At 36.6% G+C, this 24,652-nt stretch overlaps 1 protein-coding gene across 1 annotated transcript; it reads right to left on the bottom strand.

Moving 5' to 3' along the window:
• Positions 1–14,770: 14,770 nt before the first annotated feature.
• LOC133825310 (uncharacterized) lies at positions 14,771–15,340 on the bottom strand. The gene has a single exon (XM_062258273.1). The coding sequence runs from the start codon at positions 15,338–15,340 to the stop codon at positions 14,771–14,773; it is 570 nt and encodes a 189-aa protein (XP_062114257.1).
• Between the last annotated feature and the right edge of the window lie 9,312 nt (positions 15,341–24,652).

The raw sequence follows: 24,652 nt of genomic DNA, 5'->3' as shown, positions 1-24,652 counted from the left end.
GGTTGATAGTCACCCGTCTTGGTAAATGGTCAATTAGAGGTGACATCATTTCAGGAACAAATATTGGTCAGAACGTAACGATTCCAAGAATTATCATGTCTCCCAATGAATCAAGGTGGCCATTCAAGCTCAATAGACGACAACTTCCTTTAGCCCCATGTTTTGCGATGACAATCAATAAAAGTCAAGGACAATCTCTTAAACATGTCGGCTTATATCTCCCTAAGCAAGTATTCACTCATGGTCAATTATATGTCGCTATCTCTCGAGTCACAACAAGAGAAGGATTGACCATACTAAACGCTGACGATGAGGTGGAAGACAAAACCTTCATAAAAAATATTGTCTACAACGAAGTATTCCAAAATATTACATAATCAGCCCATAAATTCAAGGTATCACATTCTTACATTTTATTTAAAATTTAATAAACTTATTGTTGCTACCTCATACTAAAATAATGATTTTCATTTGTATTTTACTTATTCAATAGATAATAAAATATCCCGTCTTCAATATGGTGGTCCAGTCTTTTATGTCCTGGCTTCGAATTTTTACCCAATAAGGTATAATTTTTACATTTGTTCAAGATAATACTCATTTTTTAACAATTTTACATAGCTCAATTATATCCTTAACAAATGTTTATCATATATTTTCTTTTCAGGTTGCGTGTCTTTCAATACTTTCAATTTTATTCTTTTTCTATTTTTGTTTCTAATGCATCAAACCAACATTCTGTTTTCATTACCTGTACTATAACATTTACATTGTGTATTTTACTTATTTTATAAATATGATATTCATTATTGTTTTTAAAGACACATTAAAAAATTTATTTTAAAAAATACTCATTTAATGTAAATATTTAAAAATTACAAAAATAAAAATACTCACATCGTTACAAAGATCTCAAAATATATAATATTGAGTTATATGAACACCGCGCATGCGCGGTATCGTTCCCTAGTTTTTTATATAAAAGAGATATAGATAGATTCTTTAATTATTAATTAATAATCATAAATTTAAAAAAACTTAAAAAATATATATATTTTAAAGTAATTTTATAATATCACATCACTTTTTTTTATGCTTCTTTATATATATAAATATATAGAAATAGATATGGACATAGATACGTGTTTTCAACTTTACGAAATAAAGTATAAATATATAAAAAAAATAAAATTATAATGAGAAATGTAAAATGTCCATTAATAGTGCCTCAACTTTACGAAAGTCAAAATCCAAATAGTAAATAAAAGTTTCTCAAAAGAAAAAAAAAGTAAATAGAAGAAAATATGTCATTTAGATTTAGTGCAACGGGTCTCTATCTGTGTGTGACCAAAGCCATGTTACTCCAACCTCATCTTTATAAATTCTTCTACTGTTTGTGGTCCATATTTTGTAAAAGATCATTATTGTTGTTTTATAATACGAGTATTCCCACAAAAAAGGTTGACCTACTTTATATCGTGTCGTTGAGCACAATAAGAATTTTTTTTTTCTTTCTGTTTAGCCACAAAAAGTAAAAATAAAATTGTGATTTTTACAGGTAATGACTAAATGAGCAACTTTTTTTTTTTATATTTTTACTACTTAGCGGATAGTTTTTCTTTTTTATTAGTTTACTTTATCTTTTGTAATATTTTTATAATTTTTAATTTAGAGAAATAATATTTATTTATTAACACTCACATTACCCACTAAAGATCACTTTCTCTTTATGCTTCTTCTTCCATTTCTCTCTTCTTCTTCTTCTTCCATCACCCCTGTCCAAGCTTGTCCTCCTTAGTTCCGGTCACCATGTCGCACCAAATTCCAACCACTTTTCTTCATCACCGATGTGATCCACTATGCTATCATATTTTCCTTTTGTTGATTTTTTGTTAATTTGATTTTTTTTACCCCCTTAGTTGTTAGTGTATTTTATTGTCTTGTTATTTTTTATGTTTATGTTGCATTTTTTTGTTCTATTTTTCGTATATATAAGCGATATTTTTCATAATGCATGTGTTTGATGTAATGCTTGAATAATTGAGATATGTTGTTTAGTATTAGTTTTTATAATTCTTTTGGTGTGTTTATTTTTTTCATTTTATTAAGTGTTATTTTAGGGTTTTTGTTGGACTTTTTCGGTGTTTAGGTTGTATTGGGTTGTTGTTTTAGGATTTTCCCGAGCAATAGAAGCAAATATCTATTGAATTTTGTTTATATTTCAAGTATTATTCTGTTTTGTTAGTTTCTAATTTTTTTATTAGTTATATGTTGCTTTTCTCTTTGTTTTGTAGTGATTGTGGTGTTTTCGTAGCGTCCTTTGTTGAGTATTTTTTTGAAGAAGCAGGTGGTAAACGTGGACAGTGATACACCGCCCATTATCGCTCTTTCTTTGTTACTCAAGCCCAAAACATTTCTCTCCATCTCTTTCTATATTCCTTCTTCTTCTTCAAATATTTACGACAATGTTGACTTGTTGTTGCTTTGGTGTTGCTTTTGCTTTGACTATACATGTTTTGGATTAGGCCATAGCTGTTATGGTGTTTATCCAAGATCGATCTTGTGTTGTTTTTCATATTCATGACCTAATTTATTTTTTGTGTCATGTTATTTAATTATTGTTTTCATTTCAGCATATCGATATCATTTTTATATTCTAAAGATATATTTTTTTTAGATGTTTTTTTAGCTATTGTTTATTGCGTTAAGGGTTTTTGTTTTGTTTATATTTTAAGGTTGAAAATGATAAAAAGGGTGATCCTACTATTCAAGAAAAAAATTGTTCATTTTTAGATGAGATGAGCCAAGATGTTGTTGATGATCCACTATCCATTCTCTCTCCTTTTTCGTTTCTTGTGCCCAACACATGTTTGTATTGAGAATTGTGCCCTTAAAGAAATTGTAGTAGACAATAGTTTTAATGAAATAAATAAATGAATTTAATTATTGTATATATGTAGCTTATGTACTGTTGACCCTTGAATTGGTCAACGACACGGAGTCAAGTAAAACGATAAAAACAAGATGAATTCAAGCCAAAAAGATAAATGACGTCAAAGTTTTAGAGTGGTTCGGCCCCAAGTAATGATAATGACCTATGCCCACTTAGTATTCTTATTAATGTAGAACTCCAAAAACCTGTGATCAATGAACTAGGGTTCACGAGTTTCACAAGCTTGGAGATGAATACAAGTTGTGGATAAAAACACTATAATTCTCTCTCAGTCTCTCAAGATCAAAAGTCTCAGAGTTCCCAAAAAATCCCCTATCTCCAGCCCTATGAGTCTTATTTATAGGCTCAAGGAGTTCCTCATGGGCCGATGGGCCTTAATTACATTTAATATAAGCGTATTTAAATAATCATGGAAATCACAATTATTACATAAATGTGAAAATACACATCTGTAGAAAATATCTGAAATGCTGCGACCAGACTGGTCGCTCATAAAAGATGTCGTCTACTGAGTGAATTCTCTTCTGGTTAATGGTCGAACAGAACGTACTCACTTAAATGGTCACGTGTATCCCACGTGCATGTTAATTTTGCCACGTCATCAGGTAAATCTTTTTTGGGTAAACATTTTCCCCCCAAGTTTATTTTACTGCGATCAACATATAATAAACTTACTCAACCAGCTTTTCGTCTTACCTGTCACATATGTCAGCACCTTTTCGAAAAAGTAAGCAATCATGAATGTTACAGTTTCCCAAAAATATTTCAACGGCTAACACGATTTCCCACGCATCGAAAACATACCCCCATCATTACTTCTTTAACTGTGCCACGATCAGTATAAATAAGTTACTTTTTACCTTTTACCAAATCTATCTCTCTCAAGAACTCAGAAAAACTCTCAAGGGAAACCAAGAAAACTTCGGTGATCCGAGACGTTTTCAATCAACTTCGAGCAACGACACCCGCGACTCCTTCGCAATCTGCAATCCAAGTAATTTTTTGAACTCATTGTCTCTGTTATACAATCAAAAATGAATTTCACAAGTTTTCTAGTGTGAGTTTTGAATGTTCTTGAGAAAATAGAATTTGGGTAATCGGGTTCATATGAAAAAACATGATAGGATAGGAATTTTAAGTAGTAAAACATATTAAGTGAGGCTTAGAAATCAGTGTGGGAAGTAGGAATATTGTTTTAAGGCCCAAAATCGAAGTGAAAATTCGATTTTTATGCTTTCGGAAAAAACAGGGTTTTTCCCGCCTGTTTTCGGAGTCGAAAAGTTTTTCAAAAAAAACTTTTCTGAAAAAACTTTTCATTTCCACTTTTAAATCTGTTTTTCCAAACTGCTCGCATGTGTTGGAGTGTTTATATTAGGATGCTGCTAGTCGTATAAAAGCTTAACTTTTATGCATGAGCAACGTTATCCTTATACTTCTCCTTCTATGTATTGGTTGTAGATTCTCACTTCCCCTATACTCTTCTCAGATATTCATACACGATCCTTGGGGAGGTGAGAGGCCAATAGACAACGACCCTCTTGCACTATTGTTCGAGGACCAAGAACAACTGTCACTTTTGTTCTCTGAATTCCCATCTTCACAGCAAAACCCTCCAACCAGCCCTCTGACCAGTCAACTTAACATGGGTCGTGTGAAATACACTGCTCGTAAAAAGAAGAAAGCAACCAACTCGCCATCTGACCAACCTGCCTCTCCTGCTGAGGACCCCCCAACTAATCCTCAACCTATAAACTTCGCATTTCCTGACATTCAACCCAAAGCTAGGCCTCGCGATGGCCCTCGAGCTGAAGACGAAGTCGAGTGGTATCTTGCACCTCATAGTGTTATATCAGCTAGGACAGCGACAAAATATCTTAAGAAGTATGGCCTTCCTGGGATTACATTAGTTCAGTCTACACCCGACCAGAGGGAAAACTTTCCTAGGGGCACCTTTAGCGCCTGGTTGAGGTTTATATCAAGGAAGGGGCAATCCTGCCCTTGCACGACTACTTTCAAGGGGTGGCCAACTACTTCGAGGTGGCCCCTTTCCAAATAACACCCAATGGATATAGAGTGCTATCAACACTCTATATCCCCTACAACCATAAAAAATGGCTTGTGCCAACACCCCATGAGATCAATTACCTCTTTGATCTCAAATCTAACCCCAACTAGAATAATACGGGGTTCTTCCACTTCTGCCACAAGGAAATTGCTCGTGTATTCCTAAGTAATGTTACCCATAAATCCAACGTGGTAAAATACTTCCAGGAGTACTTCCTCACAACAGACTTGGTCGCTAATAATCTGGCCTTCGTGCGAAGAAGTAAATTTCTCAATTTCTGGTTGTGTGTTTTCTTATCGGTGTTTCCTTCACTATCCTTAGAGCATTAGTGTTGTATCTAGGCCCATGGTATCGACCAGACCCCACTCCAGAGATGGAGATCAGGGCTGCAGCATTGGCCAGCATGACGAACATCAAAAAAATCGTCAAGGAGCTGGTTTTTGAAAGCAACCTTAGGTTGGTAGGCCTTCTGATACCTCACCAGGAAGTGAGGGAGTCCACCGCGGGGAGTGCCACTGGAGAGGGTACTGGACTAGAAATCCCTGAGCAGCAGCAAGATGTGTCACAATCCCAAAGGCGACGACCAATGGGAGTGACCATTCGAGAACCACCCAGCAACACCCGAGCTGCTACTACCCCTGGCCAACATGGGAGGGGGAAACAAAAATTGTCGGAATACATTGGCACTATATCTGAATCCTTGACGAGAACGGTATAGATCTTTCACTTTTAGATAGCTTGCCCATCCCTTATCATCTATTCGATAGGGATGGCAATTTTAATTTTACAACCAGAAATTTTAATTCGGACTTCTTCAAGGCAAAGAGTGAGTGTAGCTGTAGTTCTATAGATAATATAGCGACCAGTAATAATTGCTCAGGTATATTACTTAGAATTTCCCTTTCTATTATTTTATTTCTTCTTTAATTTCCTTATCTGATCATTTGTTTCTGTTTTGTAGTCATGCCTTCCAAAGAAGCCTTCGAGGGCTCGAACAGAGGACCCTCCATCACCAACACCTTCCAAGGACACGACCCCTCCTCCAGCTCCCTGCAACACAACTCCTTCGACTCCTCGTGACCCAACTCCTCCTGAGCAGTCAAGAAAAACTCAAGTCGAGGCTATCTTGAAAACTGCATATAGCTCGGCTAACGATAAGCTGCAAAAACTGTCAAGACACCATCGTAGCCAGGAAGCTTTAAGCAGCATCCCCACCATGAAATACTCAGTGTAAGTTACAACCTTTTCTGTGTTTTAGCTGGCTAGCTCGCCCTTTCACTTATACTAACATCGTTACTTTCTCTCTGATCGCAGGGTGCTCTGACCATGAGTACTGGTTGGCGTCGCTCTGAGAATACTGATGCCAAGCATGCTGAGGAGATCAAAGCATGTGAGGAGAGCGCTAAAGCATGCAAAGAGAAGGCCAAAGCATGCGAAGAGTAGGTCGTCTGTCTGAGCGAAGAGCTAAAAAAGAATCCAGAAGCAGTGGTCAAAATTACTGCTAGCAAAAACCAGCTCAAGGAAGCTTCAGAGATTAATTTCAAAGAAGCGTCCAAACTTCAGGATGAGTTGGTGGCCAGCCGGCAGGAAGTCATCGAGCTGGAGGGGCGAGTAAAGCTGCTCGAGGAAACAAATGCTCGGAACCTAGAGAAGTTCAAAGGGGAAACTTTCAACTGCTTCTACCTATTCTGGAAGATCAATCCAGAGGAAAAATTCAACTACCTTCCTGAGCATGCAAGGAAACTCAAACTGATGAGATGCGCTGCTCGCCTAGAAGAGGAGAAATCCTCGAAATCTCCTTGGCAACAGGCATTGAGGGTGTTGAAGAGGAGGCAGGGACCACGGTCGACCATCAATCCCAGCCAGATCCTCTGGCTTCTTAGTGATTTATCCATTTATTTTTTATTTATATTATTTTTTTTTGTAACTGGGACATACGAACTATGGTTCGTAATGTCGAGACAATTTTTTGTTGCGTAGGGCAACTTCCTTTTAATCATTAATTACATCCAAGCAGCAACTGCTCGCGGTGTTAAACATTTCATTTTGATATTATAATATTTGCTTTTATTATAACATCTGCTCGTATGACCGAACTTAGAATAGCACTTTGTTTTCATCTTACAAATCCAAAATTTTTGAAAAATACTCTAAGTGTCGTACTATGCTTTCCCTTATTTTGCTCGTGTGTTTACATATGCTAGTTGATATGCTTTGCTCGCTTAGTATCTTATATGCCCTCCAAGTGATCAAGGAGCTCAAGGACCTCGGTCATTTGCCATGACCAAGTCTTGTTCGAACATTACTGCTTGCATACTTGTAATTAAAACGATAATATAGCAAAACAACACACGTAATGAGCAAATACTTGTAATACATACAATAATTGGCAAGAATAACTAGCTGCGTACATTTCCTTTTATTTCTCATAATAAATGGATAAGATTGTGTCTGTACGAGTGATCAAAAATTGATCTTACAATTGTAAGCGATCAGTCATATATTTGACCAACCCTTATTCATAAACTTGTAAAAAGTGAAATTAATACAAGACAGTTCCTTAAAAAGAACTGTTTATTGATAATACTTGCGCATGTGTTCTCCATTTCAATATCAAGGAATGAGATCTCAATTTAAGCGAGCAAGTTTATATGTGTCTAGTTGAAGAACTTCTTCAATCTAATACAGACCCTCCTAGTTAGGTCTGAGCACTCCGACAGCTTGATCGCAAGTGTTGAGAAAAGCTCTTCTAGGAACCAAATCTCCAACGTTAAATTTTCTTTCTCGTACTTTAGAGTTAAAATATCGAGCCACCTTTTGCTGATAAGCTGCAACTCGAAGTTGAGCTTGCTCGTGCCTTTCATCAACCAAGTCGAAAGATTCCATCAATAATTGATCTTTAGTGCCTTGATCATATGTTAGCCTTCTATGTGATAGTGGGTTGAGCTCAATAGGAAACATGGCCTCATACCCATAGGCCAAAGAAAATGGAGTATGGCCTATTGCTGTTCGATGGGATGTTCTATACGACCAAAGGACTTCTTGTAGTTGTTCTGGCCATGCCCCATTTGCTTCTTCAAGCCTTTTCTTCAGGGTGTCCTTCAGGGTCTTGTTGACAGCCTCAACCTATCCGTTTGCTTGCAGATGAGCTACCGAAGAAAAACTCTTGATAATCCTGTGCCTCTCGCAAAAATCAGTGAAAAGATCACTGTCAAATTGTGTGCCATTATCAGAGACAATTTTCTTGGCAACCTATATCGGCATACGATGTTCTTGACAACAAAGTCTAATACCTTCTTGGTCGTTATTGTTGCAAGTGGCTCAGCCTCGGCCCACTTTGTAAAGTAGTCAACAACAAATACTGCATACATGACATTCCCTTTTCTTGTGGGTAAAGACCTGATCAAATCAATCCCCCATACTGCGAATGGCCACGGGCTTTGCATCTGTTTGAGCTCATTTGGGGCTATTCGAGGTATCTTGGAGAATCTTTGACACTTGTCACATTTTTGAACAAAATCAATAGAGTCCTCATTCATGGTAGGTCAAAAATATCCTTGCCTTAGGATCTTTTTTGACAAACTCTGCCCCCCAGTGTGATCTCCACAAAAACCTTCATGGACTTCTTGTTGGGGTTTTATGCCCTAATTAAAACTCAAATTCTTTGTAATCTCATTTTATTATCAATAAAAGAATATAAATCATTTTTTGACTTGGTCAATCACTTTGCTCACATGTTTTATTTTCATGATTATTTGTTTAATATAAATTTCTATTAAATCCCGAGCATATAGCTAATCTTATTTATAGTGACGTAATCACAATGGAATATAAATATGATTATATGTTCAAAATAAGTTAGTCCTAAGATTAGTCAGTGCACCGGATTTACACTGACTTGCCAATCTACGATATGATCTACTTACACATTACAGTGTTATGTTCTTTCCAAAACATTAGCAAAGTAGATAAGATCAGATGTATTTGTTACATCGGACATGACCGATATTTACAGTTGATAAGATAAGTAAACATACCGTTATTATCTATTCTAGTCATATCATATAGTTGATCATATGTTGATTCAATATCAATTCTGAGTAGTTAGTATTCTAACTGATTGTATTATTTGAGTTCTTTGACTTGTTCGTTACCAGCTTACCCTACAGACTAGCCCATACTTACATCTTGGGAACTCGGTAGTATAATTGAGTGGGAGTGTTAATCATATATATGAACATCTATAGCTTCTGATGAAGAAGTGAAACGATGGTTTCCTTTTAGTTTGGTTCAAGGTGTTAAATGATAGAGATCTCATTTCAGTAATTAAATTAGTTTACTGAAATATCATTTACAAGGAACTAAGTGTTTTAAGGATAAAATACAATGAGGGGTAAAACGGTATTTTATTCCTATCTCATTGTAAACCGTCTATAGAGGATTGAGTGACAATTATGGTTGTAACAATGGATAATTAATAGCGTATCTATATTTGTTATAGAGCGTTCTATGAATTCAAGAGTGCAATTCCAAGTCTATAGTGGAGTCACGAGGAATTAATAAGTTAGTAAATTTATTTGTAAGATTTATGATAACTTATTGGAGCTTGATTTTATAGGCCCATGGTCCCCATTGTACCTTGGATAAAATCCTAGATAGTCTCAATTAATTGATTTAATCATCAATTAGAATTATCAAAGTTGACCAGGTCAATTTTGGATAGTTTCACAGAGTTGTGTAATTTTGAGAAGAAAAGAGAAATTATGGCAGATTTATTAATTAAGATAAATTGTTATCTAAATTAATAAATAAGTTTAAATCAAGGTTCAAATTATAAACAATTAATTTGATAAAGGATTTAAATAATTATTTAATTAATTAAATCAATAGAAAATAATACAAGCCTTGATTTGAAGTCCAATGGGCTTATAATCAAATGGGAAATTTCACGGGCCTATAGCCCATGATAATTTCGACCTAGGGCTTCAAAATGGCTATTATTTTAGTGATTTTTAAATAAATTAAATGGCCTAATTGAGTCTATAAAATGAGTTCTTAGAGAGAAGTCAAAACACAAGTTTTGATAAGTCACAAGTAAAATTTTCTGATAGTTTTAGATTATCTCTAAACACAAGTCCTTTTCTAAGCCTCTTTGTTATTTTATCTTCTTCTCACTATATCTATCTCATGTGTTGAGAATTTCCCACACTAGTCTAGGTGGTTCTAAGGATACATTGGAAGATTGTGAAGAAAATAGAAGATCGGTTCAGTTTCTTGATAATACTCTGCGACAGAAAGGATACAAGAGTTAGAGAAACTGAAGGAAGGACTCTTAATTCCGCTGCGTATACTGTAAGTATTCTATTCTTTGTTTCTCTTTGAATTCAATTTTAGAAACATGTTTTAGGCTATCTCATATTAATTTGTTTAATATTAGATATACATGAAAATAAATAAAGATCCTGTATAAGCTTAATCTAACACTTCTTTCATCAATTCCTTGGCCTTTTCCTTAGAAACACATCTTAACAGAGGCAACGAGTACCCTCTTCTATATAAAATTCTACCGACCAGAATGAATCGAGCCGACTATCTCTGGAGGGTTCTTGCATTGTTTCTTTCCGCTGGCAGCAATCCTTGCTCAAGGTATTTAATGATGGGCGTCATCCATGTGTCTGTCGCTTGGATCATCAGTGAAGACTCTTCTGCTTGGATCCTCGGTGTCGACGAATGTTCAACTAGTACTATGTTCAAGGTGTCAGCATCCTTCATGCTTGCTAGCTTGACCAAGGCATCAGCATTCGAGTTCTGATCGCGAGGTACTTGCTTGAGAGTATACTTTTCAAACTGCGCCAATAATTCTTTTGCTTTGTTCAAATAAGCGATCATCTTGAGACCCCTAGCCTGATACTCTCCCATAATCTGATTGAACACTAGCTGGGAATCGCTATAAAATTCTAGTGACTTTATGTCCATGTCCTTGGCTAGTCTTAAACGTGCGAGCAGAGCTTTGTATTCGGCTTCATTATTGGACGCTGTAAAGTTGAATCTGATTGCACAATGGAACTGATGTCCTTCTGGGGTAATCAAGATCAATCCTACTCCAACACTCTGCTCGTTGGAAGAGCCATCTACGAACAATTTCCATGAAGGAGCTTGATCTTGACTTTCAGCTCCTTCTATTGACTCGCTAATTGGGATCCCTGTGAATATTGCGACAAAGTCTGCTAGAGCTTGTCCTTTCACAGCTACTCGTGGAGAATAAGAAATGTCGAACTGCCCAAGTTCAACTGCCCTATTTTAATAATCATCCAGCGACTTCTGGTTTTTGCAAGACTTGCCGTAATGGCTGGTCAGTGAGTACCACGATGGGGTGAGCTTGAAAGTATGGTCGCAGCTTTCTGGAGGCCAGAATCAAGCAATAGGCTTACTTTTCAATGGGTAGATACCGCAACTCTGCTCCTACTAGCATCTTGCTTACATAGTACACAACTTTTTGAACATGGTCCTCTTCTCTGATCAAAACAGCGCTAGTAGCATACTCCGTGACTGTCAAGTAGATGAACAAAGTTTCTTTTTCGACCAACTTGGACAAGATTGGTGGTTGCGACATATGGGACTTTAGCGCCTGAAAAGCCTGTTCGCATTGTTCTGTCCATTCAAACTTCTTGTTGCCTCTGAGTAGATTAAAAAATGGAACACACTTGTTTGATGACTTGGATACAATATACTCAGGGTGGCGATCCTCCTAGTTAGGCTTTGAACATCTTTAATCTTGGAAAGTGATTGCATCTTGATCAGGGCCTTGATCTTTTCGGGATTAGCTTTGATTCCTCACGTGTTTACTATGAATCCCAAAAATTTCCCTAATCCAACACCAAAGGAACACTTGAGGGGGTTCAACTTCATCTAATATGTGCTCAAGATGTTGAAGCATCCTCACAAGTCCTCGATGTGCTCTTCAGCCTCCTTTGACTTAACTACCATGTCATCGACATATACTATCATGCTAACGCCGATCAGTTCTCTGAACATATGGTTGACCAGTCGTTGGTAAGTCGCATCAGCGTTTTTCAAACCGAAAGGCATTACTTTGTAACAGTAAAGCCCTGTATCCGTTCGAAAGCTAATGTGATCCTCATCAGGTGGATGCATACTGATTTGATTGTACCCAGAGTATGCGTCCATGAATGATAAAATCACATGCCATAATGTAGCATCGACCAACTGGTCGATCCTTGGGAGTGGGAAATAATCCTTAGGGCAGGCTTTATTAAGGTCTGTGAAATCCATGCACGTCCTCCACATGCCATTCGGCTTGGGAACCAGTATAAGATTAGAGACCCAAGATGGATAAAATGCTACCCTGATGAATTTGTTCTCCTTCAGCTTTTCGACTTCATATTTTAACGCCTTTGATCTGTCTTTTTCGAGCAGCCTTCTTTTTTGTTGCACTGGTGGAAATTTTTTGTCTATATTTAAGACATGGCTGTTAACTGCTGGATCAATCCCAACCATATCTTTATGCGACCAGGAAAACATCTCCTGGTTCTCCTTCAAAAATTCCACCAGTTTTTTCTTTGTTGTTGTCTCTAAGTTTTTATCGACTTTTTCAACCCTGGTCGGATCTGCCTCTTCTAGTTGGACCTCTTCGAGGTTCTCCACGGATCCCACATTTTCTTCAAAATTCCCAAAGTGAGGATCTAAGTCTCTATCCTCACTTTGGGCAACACCCTATTTGGTGACCTATTCACCTTATTGGGCTTGTACTTCATTTGCCAACAATAATATTTTCTCGACTTTTCCCCCCGATCCTCCTCTTTTTGCCTCGGTAATCAAGGAATTATAACATTCCCGTGCTTCATGTTGGTTTCCAGATACCCATCCCACTCCTACGTCGGTTGGAAATTTCATGTCCAAGTGCCAAACTGAGGTCACGGCTTGCAGGTTGACTAGAATAGGCCTTCCAATCACAACATTATATGCAGAAGGACAATCAACTACTATGAAAGTAGTGAGTAATGTCCTGTTCGTAGGTGCCACTCCTGCTGTGGCTGGAAGTCTGATCGACCCAGTTGGTGCGAGCCCTCGCCAGAAAAACCATAAAAGGTTTGGTTGCATGGTTCCAAATCTTGCACTGAGAACTTCATTCTCTCCAGTTAAGATTTATACAAAATGTTGACTGAGCTTCCTGTATCCACCAATACTCGCTTGACCATCATATTAGTGATCTGGACATCCACGACCAGAGGATCTGAATGGGGGAATCGAACATGTTGAGCGTCATTCTTAGAGAAAGTTTTCAATTCTTCCTCTGTTCGAGATTTTTTGGGAGTTTGCTCCTCTATGTTCATCATTTCAATATCTTGGTCATGGCATAATGTTCGAGCATATCTTTCTCTTGCCTTTCCATTGTAACCCGCTAGGTGTGGGCTACTATTGATGGTCAGCAATGTACTAGTAGCCGGAGTTGGCTGTAAAGGGGGCAAGTGTTGGCGTACAGGTGCCTGCTCATTTCCTCCTTGAGCTTCTCACTGAGAACCTCCAGCGGCTCACACATATCTCCTCAGGTGTCCTTGTCTGATAAGGAACTCAATCTCATCTTTAAGCTGGTTGCACTCGTTGGTGTCATGACCATAGTCGTTATGAAAACAACAAAACTTAGTAGTATCGCTCTTGGAGATATCTTTCCTGATTGGGGCTGGTCGTCTGAAGGGAACAGTGGTGTTAGTGTCCTGGTACACTTCTGCTTTGCTATCGACTAGGGCTGTATAATTGGTAAACCTCGGCTCGTATCTATTTTGTTTCGGGCGCTTGTTATAAGATGTTGCCGGCTCGTGGTTCACCTTTTTTTCTCCGTTTTCCCATTATTTTTGTTGTTGCCATTGGGTTTTCCAGACCCATTGGAGGCTTTGGTGGGATCTTCTTTCAGTCCCTAGTCGTATGTGGGTGACTTCCCTTCGTTGGCAATGGCCTCCGCGAGCTTAATGTACCTGTCTGCTCGGTCCAGAAATTCTTGGGTGCTCTTGACCCCATTCTTCTGCAAACTATTCCAAAGGCATGAATGGCGCCGTACTCCAGCAGTAAGAGCCATCATCTTTCCTTCATCGCCAACCGTCTTAGCCCCAGCAACGAATTGCATGAATCATTGAATGTAATCCCTCCTTATGGCGTATCTCGACCAGCTGATTGGCTTCGGTCAGATGTACTCAACCAGCATAAAACTGCCCGTAAAAATCCTTCACGAAAATTTCCCAAGACATTATGCTGGTCGGAGGGAATTTGAAAAACCACTCTTGAGCAGTCTCGGACAAGGTGGCTGGAAAGATTCTGCACCGAGCATCGTCTGATACCTTTTGGATGTCCATTTGTATCTCGAATTTGTTCATGTGAGATACATGATCTTCTAATCCAGTGAAGTTGGGCAAGAACGACATCTTAAATTTGCTTGGATTCTCGGCCATCACGATTCTTTGCACAAACGAAGTGCCCTTTCTCTGGTCAAATTCAATATGGGATGTCCGGTTCCCCACTAGTTGTTGGACGACCTGATTTAAAGCATCGAGTTGGGCCTGTACAATGTCTGTCACTATTGGAGCGACTGGTGCTGGAGGGGCATACTTGTCATGTCTTTCTCTTCTATCATTGAGAATATCCCTCAAATCTTCCTCCCTACGCCTTTGCTCGCTCGCGCCTAGTCGATCAAAGACGTTGGGTTGTCTAGGCTGCCCCCCAACATTCTGGCTCATTAGTCAATTCTCTCTTGGTGGAGGGTTCTGTTCTCCACCCATCTCTTCTTGTCGCAGACCAACATTTCCTCTGCCCAAATACGCCTCATTATAGTCATGGCCATCTCTAAATTGTGACTGATTATGGTGCGACCTATTGTTCGCACTATTTCCCCCTCCCCTTGCTGGCATGTCCCGACTGACAGGTGGAGGCCTACATTGATCGGTAGGTCCCTGGGCATTATTATGTCGTGGGGGACCCTTGGCCGCAGAGCCTGATTCAACCTGCCTTCTGCCTGCAGAAGGACGTTGTCCCCTATTCGGTGGGTTTGGTTCCTCGGCAGTTTGGCGTCTAGGGCTCCGAGGATGCTGCCCAGCCCTACTCTGCCTTTGCTGCTGGGGATTATCTTGACTAGTGCGATAAGGTGGTTGTTGCTTAGGATTCTGGAGTGGCCTATCTTGTTGAGTAGCAGGGGGTTGCTCCAGCCTCTGAGGGTTTGTCGGTTGAGGCGGAGTGTGGTGATGTTGGGGATGATTCTGATTGTGGACCTTGCTGTGGTTGCGTACTAGGTGGCTGATCCAGTTGGGAGGCATGTGCATGCTGTCCTTGGGCCAACTGAATGGCTGCCTCCAGAGCGGCAGTGACATCCCTCTGTTGGCGGTCCATGTCGGCCTGTCGCTCATTCAATTCTTGGCGTTGCCTATCAATCTCCCTCTGTGCAGCACCATTGTTTCAGCCACATTTTCTTGAGTAGCCCTCAGATTTGCTAATTCCTCTTGCAAGACAATCAGAGTCATCCTCAAAGTTTCAGAATCCATCTCCTCCTCTTCCAATTCCACTTGTGTCTCATCCTCAATCACATTTTGTGGAGGAGGTTGGGTTGGCGCAGTACCAAAGGTTTGCCCAGTCTTCCTAGTTGTTTTCGCCATTTCATCTTCTTGGAGGTCTTGAGTTCAACTCTCGATGAAAGCACCAAAATGTTGGCCCTTGAATTGGTCAACGACACGGAGTCAAGTAAAACGATAAAAACAAGATGAATTCAAGCCAAAAAGAAAAATGACACCAGAGTTTTAGAGTGGTTCGGCCCCAAGTAATGGTAATGACCTACGTCCACTTAGTGTTCTTATTAATGTAGAACTCCAAAAACCTGCGATCAATGAACTAGGGTTCACGAGTTGCACAAGCTTGGAGATGAATACAAGTTGTGGATAAAAACACTATAATTCTCTCTCAGTCTCTCAAGATCAAAAGTCTCAGAGTTCCCAAAATATCCCCTCTCTTGAGCCCTATGAGTCTTATTTATAGGCTCAAGGAGCTCCTCATGGGCCGATGGGCCTTAATTACATTTAATACAAGCGTATCTAAATATTAATGGAAATCACAATTATTACATAAATGTCAAATTACACATCTGTAGAAAATATCTGAAATGCTGCGACTAGACTGGTCGCCCATAAAATATGTCGTCTGTTGAGTGAATTCTCTTCTGGTCGATAGTTGAACAGAACGTACTCAGTTAAAAGGTCACATGTATCCCACGTGCATGTTAATTTTGCCACGTCATCGAGTAAATCTTTTTTGTGTAAACATGTACTATAGTATTATTAATAATATTAAGTAACTATTAGAAAATTCTCAAGTTCATCTATGTGGTCTCAATCTCATATTGGTATGAGAGGATCGAGGTGGAGATAATGAACTTAAATAGTTCGCAGTAAAATAAAGTTATAGAATCTTTAGATTAATTACTGCTAGTACGGTCCACTATTATCATGAACACATGTGACCTAGATCCGGGTTACTAGTGTAGTAGGACACTTTAGTGGAGGTACTTTGTATGTTGAGAGTATGTAGAACTGGAACAAATGTGATTTAATAATAATTTTTTAATACATTTTTCGTAGTATTATAAAACACATCAACTAATGATCATATACAAACTGATCTTAATCCATAAGTTACTATGAATTCTTATATATGTAATTTGATCCTTTGATTCATGCGTTATGGTTTGTTAGAATGATCAGGCTAAGAACTATTATTTTGGGGACTCAATGATGTATATGGCTGGGGGCATAGCTTAACAGACATGGAATATATACCTTCTTATAGATTTAATGATGATTCCCTATTGAGTTGGCTTTTGGAACTGAAAAAGTTATTAACATCAAATTTATAATCAGATTATGAATAAACCTTCACTAGTAAAGTCAATGATACAATAGGAATCAAGATATAATTAAAAGGGTATAACAATAATTTTATTCCCACTTAATTATGAATCATCAATAGAGGATCAATTTGTATGTAATGATTATATCAATGGACACTTTATGGTTACAATAAAGTACTCGGTAAATATGTCTTTAATTCTCAAAAGTTTAGTCTCATATTTATAGTAGAATGATCACGAGATTAATAAATATGACAATTGAATCAAAGAGTTTTGTTTAGTAATATTTTATTTATTGGAGCTTGGAATTGTTGGTCCATAGGTCCTCGGGGCAGCTCTATCAACACTAATTAATGTAAGAGTTGATATAAGGGTTATATTGTGAATGAGCTATTTGAGAGAATATTTATTCTTCGAAATAAATATGCAATTATGTGATAATTGAAGTTGCACAATTTATTATTTCATTTGTGTAATTTTTGAAATTGTGTAGAAATAGAATAAATTGATTTTAATCAATTATTTTATTTAAGTGTGAATAAATAAATATGGATAGTCAAAATTGATTTTGATTATTATATTTATTTAATTAGTAATAAGATGATAATGGAAATTCAAATTTTGAATTTTGAAATTTGAAATTTAAGTTGTTATCTATTCCTTAAAAAGATGATACCTTATTTGGAGATCTAATTATTAATTAATTAAAATAAAAACACATGAAAAAATCAAAATCCCATTTTTCAGGGATAGGCCACACGCATAGGGCTTGGACTGCTCTATGCGTGTGACACATCTGATGTTATCAGATATTGGTTTTTTTAATTTAATTTTTAATTAATTAATCAAATATTTTAAAAGGGATTTTAAAATGGAATGTTAGATTTTTATCTATTATCATTGTTATTATTATTATGAAAGATGATTTATTTTATTATTATTATTATTATGGTAATAATACATATATATTCTATATGATAGAAAATAGAAACAACAAGTTTTAATCGAGAAGAAAAACTACCATCTTTTTCACAAAAGGAAAAACTTTTTCTCTCTAGCCTATAATCAAAAGTCTCATGTGTTGAGAATACTTTTGATTCAAAAAATTGATCATTGTTCTCTATGTGCCCACCCACATCTTGAGGTGTAGAGAATGTCTTGGAAGATCTAGGTGTGAGTACTCAAGCAAGGATAGGAAGATCGAAATACATAAGAAAAGATTCAAGGATTCTTGATAGGCTACAAGAGGTAAATCGTTTCGTATTATTTTTCATATACATATTATATATATTGCTTAACATATTTCATATTAAAAGATTCTCATTTAAAGTTGTTTATATGAAAATTTTTGTTGTATACCATTACCGCAATTTCCGTTGCGCACTAAGAACCGATCCTAACAATTGGTATCAAAGTCATCTTTAATCCCTGCATATGTTAATTACTGTGTTGGTATCATATGTATTTTTATATTATGTGTAATATATGAATGGATGGATGTTTATGTATGAATCGTTTATGTTATTAAGGATTGGTTTTCATGGTATTTTTTGGGTTAGGAAAAGTTGTTAAATATTCTAGATATACAAAAATTGTAAGCCATTTTTGGGCATAGGAATTTTGTAATTTTTTTTTTTTAATTCTGAAAATTTTTGTAATGGCCCAAGCCCCAAATACAAACCTTGAGGCCCAAGCTGCTGCCCCTACCGCCGTATGCCTGCCTGCGCACCCAACCACCTACATGCATGCGCGCCCAGTGCCAAGCCACCTGCACACCAGCGCGCCCAGCGACCTTGTGCACCTAGTAACCCCATGTGCCTGCACCCGCCTCCAGGCGCACCCGTGCCAGCCGCAACCCAACCATGGACACACCCATTCGGGTTTATGTCATGCAAACTCTAATGGATGTGTACTTATCCATTTGGTCATGTTTAAGCCCAATATAATTAAAAGTATTTTAATTATAAATTTTGAGTTAATTGTGGTGAGTCCAAATTTCAATTGGGCCTCAATAACTTGTTGGGTATTAAAACCCAAAGTTTTATTATTTTAAATTGTTTAAAATAATTAAAAGGTTATTTAATTCAAAATGGTTAATTAAAATGGCAATGACCCAAAGACTAAAAGAGAAGGTCCAAGATCACAGGAGTTGTTCTTTATTAGGTCTTAGTTAGTTTAATTATTTTTCAGTATTTCTTTTGCAAGTGTTGTAATTTTCTAGAAATACCCAATACACCCAACCCGCATTTATTTATTTATTTGCTTGAACGTGATTAAATTGTTCAATACTTTATCATGCATAATAGCATGCCATACATATTACCCACATAGTACATATTAAGCATGCAATTATTTTTAGAAACATGCTTAGAATTGATTATATGTTTTTATTTGATAACTCATATAATTAATTTAGTCTTAATTAGTTAAGATGTTAAAAATAATTTAAAGTTGTTTATTTTCTTATTTAATAGTTTTTTTATTAAATAAAATGGTATTCTATTTAAAAAGATAAAATAAAATCTAGGGCATGATTATTTATTTTTCATAATTGGATTAACATTTATTAGAATATAATTTGGTAAAATTAATTTAATTAGTTTTACAACCAAATTGAAAAATATTGATTTTGTGAAAAACACAATTTTAAAATAGTGAGTGGGAGAGGGAATTATGACAATAAGTCCCATGGTCTCTATTATTGGTTGAACACCGAATATGTTTATTTGATCTCAAGGTTGACTTCTCATATGAGAATAAGATTGGTGATGTATTTCAAGTTTGACTAACCCTAAGGCACACTCTTGAGTTAAGTCATTGATTGAAAAATAATGGGTTACACTTCGAAGATGTATCTAGGCTTTCGAGCGCAACTAGTGCATCTTGACCAAACTAATGGTAATTCATAAGTCTAAAGAGAAAAATGAGTTTTTAAGTTTTCACTTATGGAGTTGAGATCTTGTCTCAAGGTTAATTTGTGATTAGTCTGACCTGCCCTAAGGCGGTCCATTAATTTTTCAAATTAATCTATCGTGGACTAGTAATAAAATTTGTGTGTGTTATTTTATATGTTGCATTCATGCATCCTATTTAGTATTCCAAATATAAACTGATATTTATTATATGCATTAATTCATTATATTTTATTTATTTAATTTTCAGCAATATGTCCAATCCAAACCCTGTAACTGCTTTACTTGCTAATGAGAAATTGACTGGTGATAAATATATGAAATGAAAATCAAACAAGAACATTGTTTTGATATGTGAAAACCACATGTTTGTCCTTAATGAGGAATGTCCTGAGGTTCTTGCTCTCACTGCTGCCAAAACAGCTAGAGAGAAGTATAACAATTGGATCTTATCTAACAATAAGGACAAATGTTATATGCTTGCTAGTATGAGCAATGTGCTCAGAAAGAAGTTTGAAACTGTTGCAACAACCTATGAGATTTGAGAATCTTTACAAGGCATGTTTGGTCAGCAATCTGATAAGTGCAGACATGATGCTACTAGAAGCTTCATGAATATGAAAATGAAGAAAAATATTTCTGTCAGAGAACATGTCCTAGACATGATCAACATATTGCACGATGCAGAAATACATGGTACGACCATTGATTAGAGAACTCAAGTAAGTGTGATACTTGAATCTCTCACACCAACTTTTGCGACATTCACTACCAACTATGTTATGATCAAGTTGGAGTACAATATGACCCAACTGCTGAATGAGTTGCAAACTTTTTGAGTCTCTAAAAAAAAGTTCCACTAAGGTTGAGGAGGAAAATGTTGCTGAAACAAAGTCTTCCACTTCAAATGGTAATTCAAAGAAAATGAATGGTGGCCAAGGAAAGGACAAGAAAAAGGACAAACAACAAGAGAATATCAACAAGTCTTCCAAGAAGAATAATTCTGCAAAGAACTCCAAAAAGAAGGCACCGAAAGGAGCATGCTTTAATTGTGGAGTTGACGGTCATTGGAAAAGGAATTGTCCTAAGTACATGGCTGAGCTGAAAGACAAAAAAAGGGTAAATTTGATTTACTTGTTTTATAATCTTGTTTAGTGGAAGGTGATTTTTCATCTTGGATAGTTGATTCTGGAGCCATTAACTGTGTTTGTTTTTCTTCCCAGATTCTTAGTGCTTCAAGGAAGCTGGCTCATGGAGAGGTGACCATGAGAGTTGGGACTGGACAGGAGATCTTGGCAGCTGAAGTTGGAAAAGCTCACCTAGATTTTGATAATAATAAATTTATTGTGTTGGACAATGTTTATTTTATTCCTGGATTTACTATAAATTTAATTTCCTTATCAAAATTGCATGAACAAGGTTTTAATGTTTCTTTTAATAATAATTTGATTGTTATTTTGAAATATGGTTTGACATTTGTTCTGCAAAGTCTGAAGGTGGACTTTACAAGTTAAAGTCCAATATCGAGCATGTTTATAATTCTGAATTATTTAAAAATGCAAATCCTAGATCTATTAAAAGACAAAAGACAGATTCTGATAGTGAAACATATCTGCGACATTTGAGATTGGGAGATATTGGTCTAGACAAAATTAACAGATTAACAAAGGATGATCCTTTAAGAGAACTATCTATTGGTTCTCTCCTGGTCTGTGAATCCTACCTAGAAGGCAAAATGACCAAGAGACCTTTCTCTGCTAAAGGTTCAAGAGCCACATAACCACTTCAACTTGTACATACAGACTTTGAGGTCCACTAAATGTCCAAGCTAGAGGAGGTTATGAATATTTCGTCACTTTCATTGATGATCATTCAAGATATGGTTACCTATACTTAATGCAAAGGAAATCTGAAACCTATGATAAGTTTAGGGAATTCTGAGCAGACGTTGAAAATCAATTAGGTAAATCACTAAAAGTACTTTGATCAAATCGAGGTGGAGAGTACTTAGATTATTAATTTGAGGAACATTTGCGTGAGCATAGAATTCAATCCCAACTCACTGCACCTGGAACGCCACAAAAAAATGGTGTTTCAGAAAGGCGGAATAGAACCTTATTGGATATGGTTAGATCGATGATTAGCTTCTCATCATTGTCTTTAACGTTCTGGGGTTATGCAATAAAATGTGCTCTATACATACTCAATGTTGTTCCATCTAAATCTATTCAGATCACACCATTGGAAGTATGGAATGGTACTAAACCTAGTTTACTCCATTTCCGTATATGGGGTTGTCCTACACACGTGCTTAAAGGAAAGACTGGGAAGTTGGAATCACGCACTGAAGTGTGCATGTTTAAGGATATTTCAGTGAAACAAAAGGTGGTATATTTTATAGTCCTAATGATAACAAAACGTTTGTATCTACAAATGCTACTTTTCTTGAGCATGAATATATAAATAATCACAAACCTCAAAGTAAAGTCATACTTGAGGAAATGGTATCAAATAAGCAAGACCAATCACCAACAATGGCAAGAGAAAAATGGCCAGAGGATATCGCTAGTTCTAGTTAGAACAATAGAGAGCTTCGTCGTAGTGGGAGGGTTGGTAAACAATGAGTACGCTATGAACATGAAGTTCAGATGTTTGTGTTTGACAAAAATAAATATGATCCATTGACATATAGAGATGCAATAGAAGATTCTGACAAAGAAAAATTGCTAAGCGCCATGGACCTTGAAATGGAATCAATGTATTCCAATTCTGTCTGGACTCTTGAAGATCCACCTGAAAATGTTAAACCTATTGGTTGCAAATGGATATTCAAGAAGAAAAGAGGAGCATATGGGAAAGTAAAGACTTTCAAAGCAAGGTTAGTAGCAAAGGGCTACCCACAGAAAGAAGGAGTTAATTATAAAGAAACTTTTTCACCTGTGGCCATGCTCAAATCTATCCGCATACTCTTATCCATAGCTACATGCATGGATTATGAGATTTGGAAAATGGATGTTAAAACAACTTTTCTGAATGGTTGTCTTGACAAAACCATTTACATGTCTCAACCAAAAGGGTTCGAAGTTAAAGGTCAAGAGCAAAAAGTTTGCAAGATTCTTAACTCTATTTATGGACTTAAACAAGCTTCGAGATATTGGAATCTTAGATTTGATGAAACAATAAAAACATTTGGTTTTGAACAAAACGTTGATGAACCTTGTGTTTACAAACAAATCAAAGATAAGATTGTGGTATTCCTCGTTCTTTACATTGATGATATTCTACTAATTAGGAATGACATAGAAACATTATCAAAAGTAAATAAATGGTTAGTTGAGAAATTCCAAATGAAGGATTTGGGAGAAGCGAAATATGTTTTGGGAATTCAGATTTGTAGAGATCGAAAGAAAAAATTTGTGCACTGTCTCAAGCAACTTATATTGATAAAGTGCTAGAACTCTTTCGCATGCAAAACTGCAAGAAGGGCCCTATGCCTACCCGGCCAGGACTTGAATTGTCTAAAGAACAATGTCCAAAAACACATCAAGAAGAGGAGGACATGAGACAGTATGCCTATGCCTCTGTAGTAGGCAGTCTAATGTATGCAATGTTATGCACTAGACCTGACATTTGTTATTCAGTAGGGATAGTCACCCGTTACCAATCCAATCCTGGATTGATTCATTGGACAACAATAAAGAATATTCTCAAGTATCTTAGGCATACTAGAGATTACATGCTTGTGTATTCCGGTGGAGACCTGAACCCCACTAGATATACTGATTCTAATTTTCAATCAGACAAAGATAGTCGAAAGTCAACATCTGGATCAGTTTTCACACTTGGAGGAGGTGTTGTAGTTTGGAGAAGTATAAAACAATCCAGTATTGCAGACTCCACCATCGAAGTCGAATACATAGCAGCTTGTGAAGCAGCTAAAGAGGCCGTGTGGCTAAATAAGTTCTATATTGATTTGGAAGTTGTTCCAGGAATGGATGAACCACTTGTTCTGTATTGTGATAATAGTGGGCAACAACTAATTCAAAGGAACTAATCATAAGAGGGGAAAACACATCGAGAGGAAATATCACTTGATCCGAGAGATAGTCAATCGAGGAGATGTTGCTGTCTTGAAGATTGCCTCCGAAGATAATCTTCCAGATTTGTTCACAAAGACTTTATCTATTAAATATTTTCAGGGTCATGTAAGAAGCATGGTGTTAAGGAAAATGCCTCATTTGCTTTAGGGCAAGTGGGAGATTGTTGGGAATTGTGCCCTTAAAGCAATTGTAGTAGACAATGGTTTTAATGAAATAAATAAATTAATTAAATTATTGTATATATGTAGCTTATGTATTATATTATTGCTAATAATATTAAGTAAATATTGGAAAATTCCCAAGTTCATCTATGTAGTCTCAATCCCATATTGGTATGAGAGGATCGAGATTGAGATAATGAACTTAAATAGTTTGCAATAAAATAAAGTTATAGAATCTTTAAATTAATTACTGCTAGTACGGTCCACTAGTATTATGAGTACATGTGACCTAGATTCGGGTTATTAGTGCAGTATGACACTTTAGTGGAGGTACTTTGCATGCTGATAGTATGTAAAACTGGACCAGATGTGATTTAATAATACTTGTTTAAATACCATTTCATAGTATTATAAAACACATCAAATGATGATCATATACAAACTGATCTTAATCCTAAAGTTACTATGAACTCCTATATATGTTACTTGATCCCTTGATTCATGCATTATTGTTTGTCAGAATGATAACGCTAAGAATTATTGTTTTGGGGACTCAATG

This window comes from Humulus lupulus, chromosome 1 (assembly GCF_963169125.1).
Source record: "Humulus lupulus chromosome 1, drHumLupu1.1, whole genome shotgun sequence".
NCBI lineage: Eukaryota > Viridiplantae > Streptophyta > Magnoliopsida > Rosales > Cannabaceae > Humulus > Humulus lupulus.
The sequence above is the reverse complement of the archived record's forward strand: the minus strand, read 5'-3'. Positions and strand labels throughout refer to the sequence as shown.

What these genes read in the sequence shown, in the direction of transcription:
- LOC133825310 (XM_062258273.1), bottom strand. Translation starts at nt 15,340, where the DNA reads ATGCCTCCCAACTGGATCAGCCACCTAGTACGCAACCACAGCAAGGTC.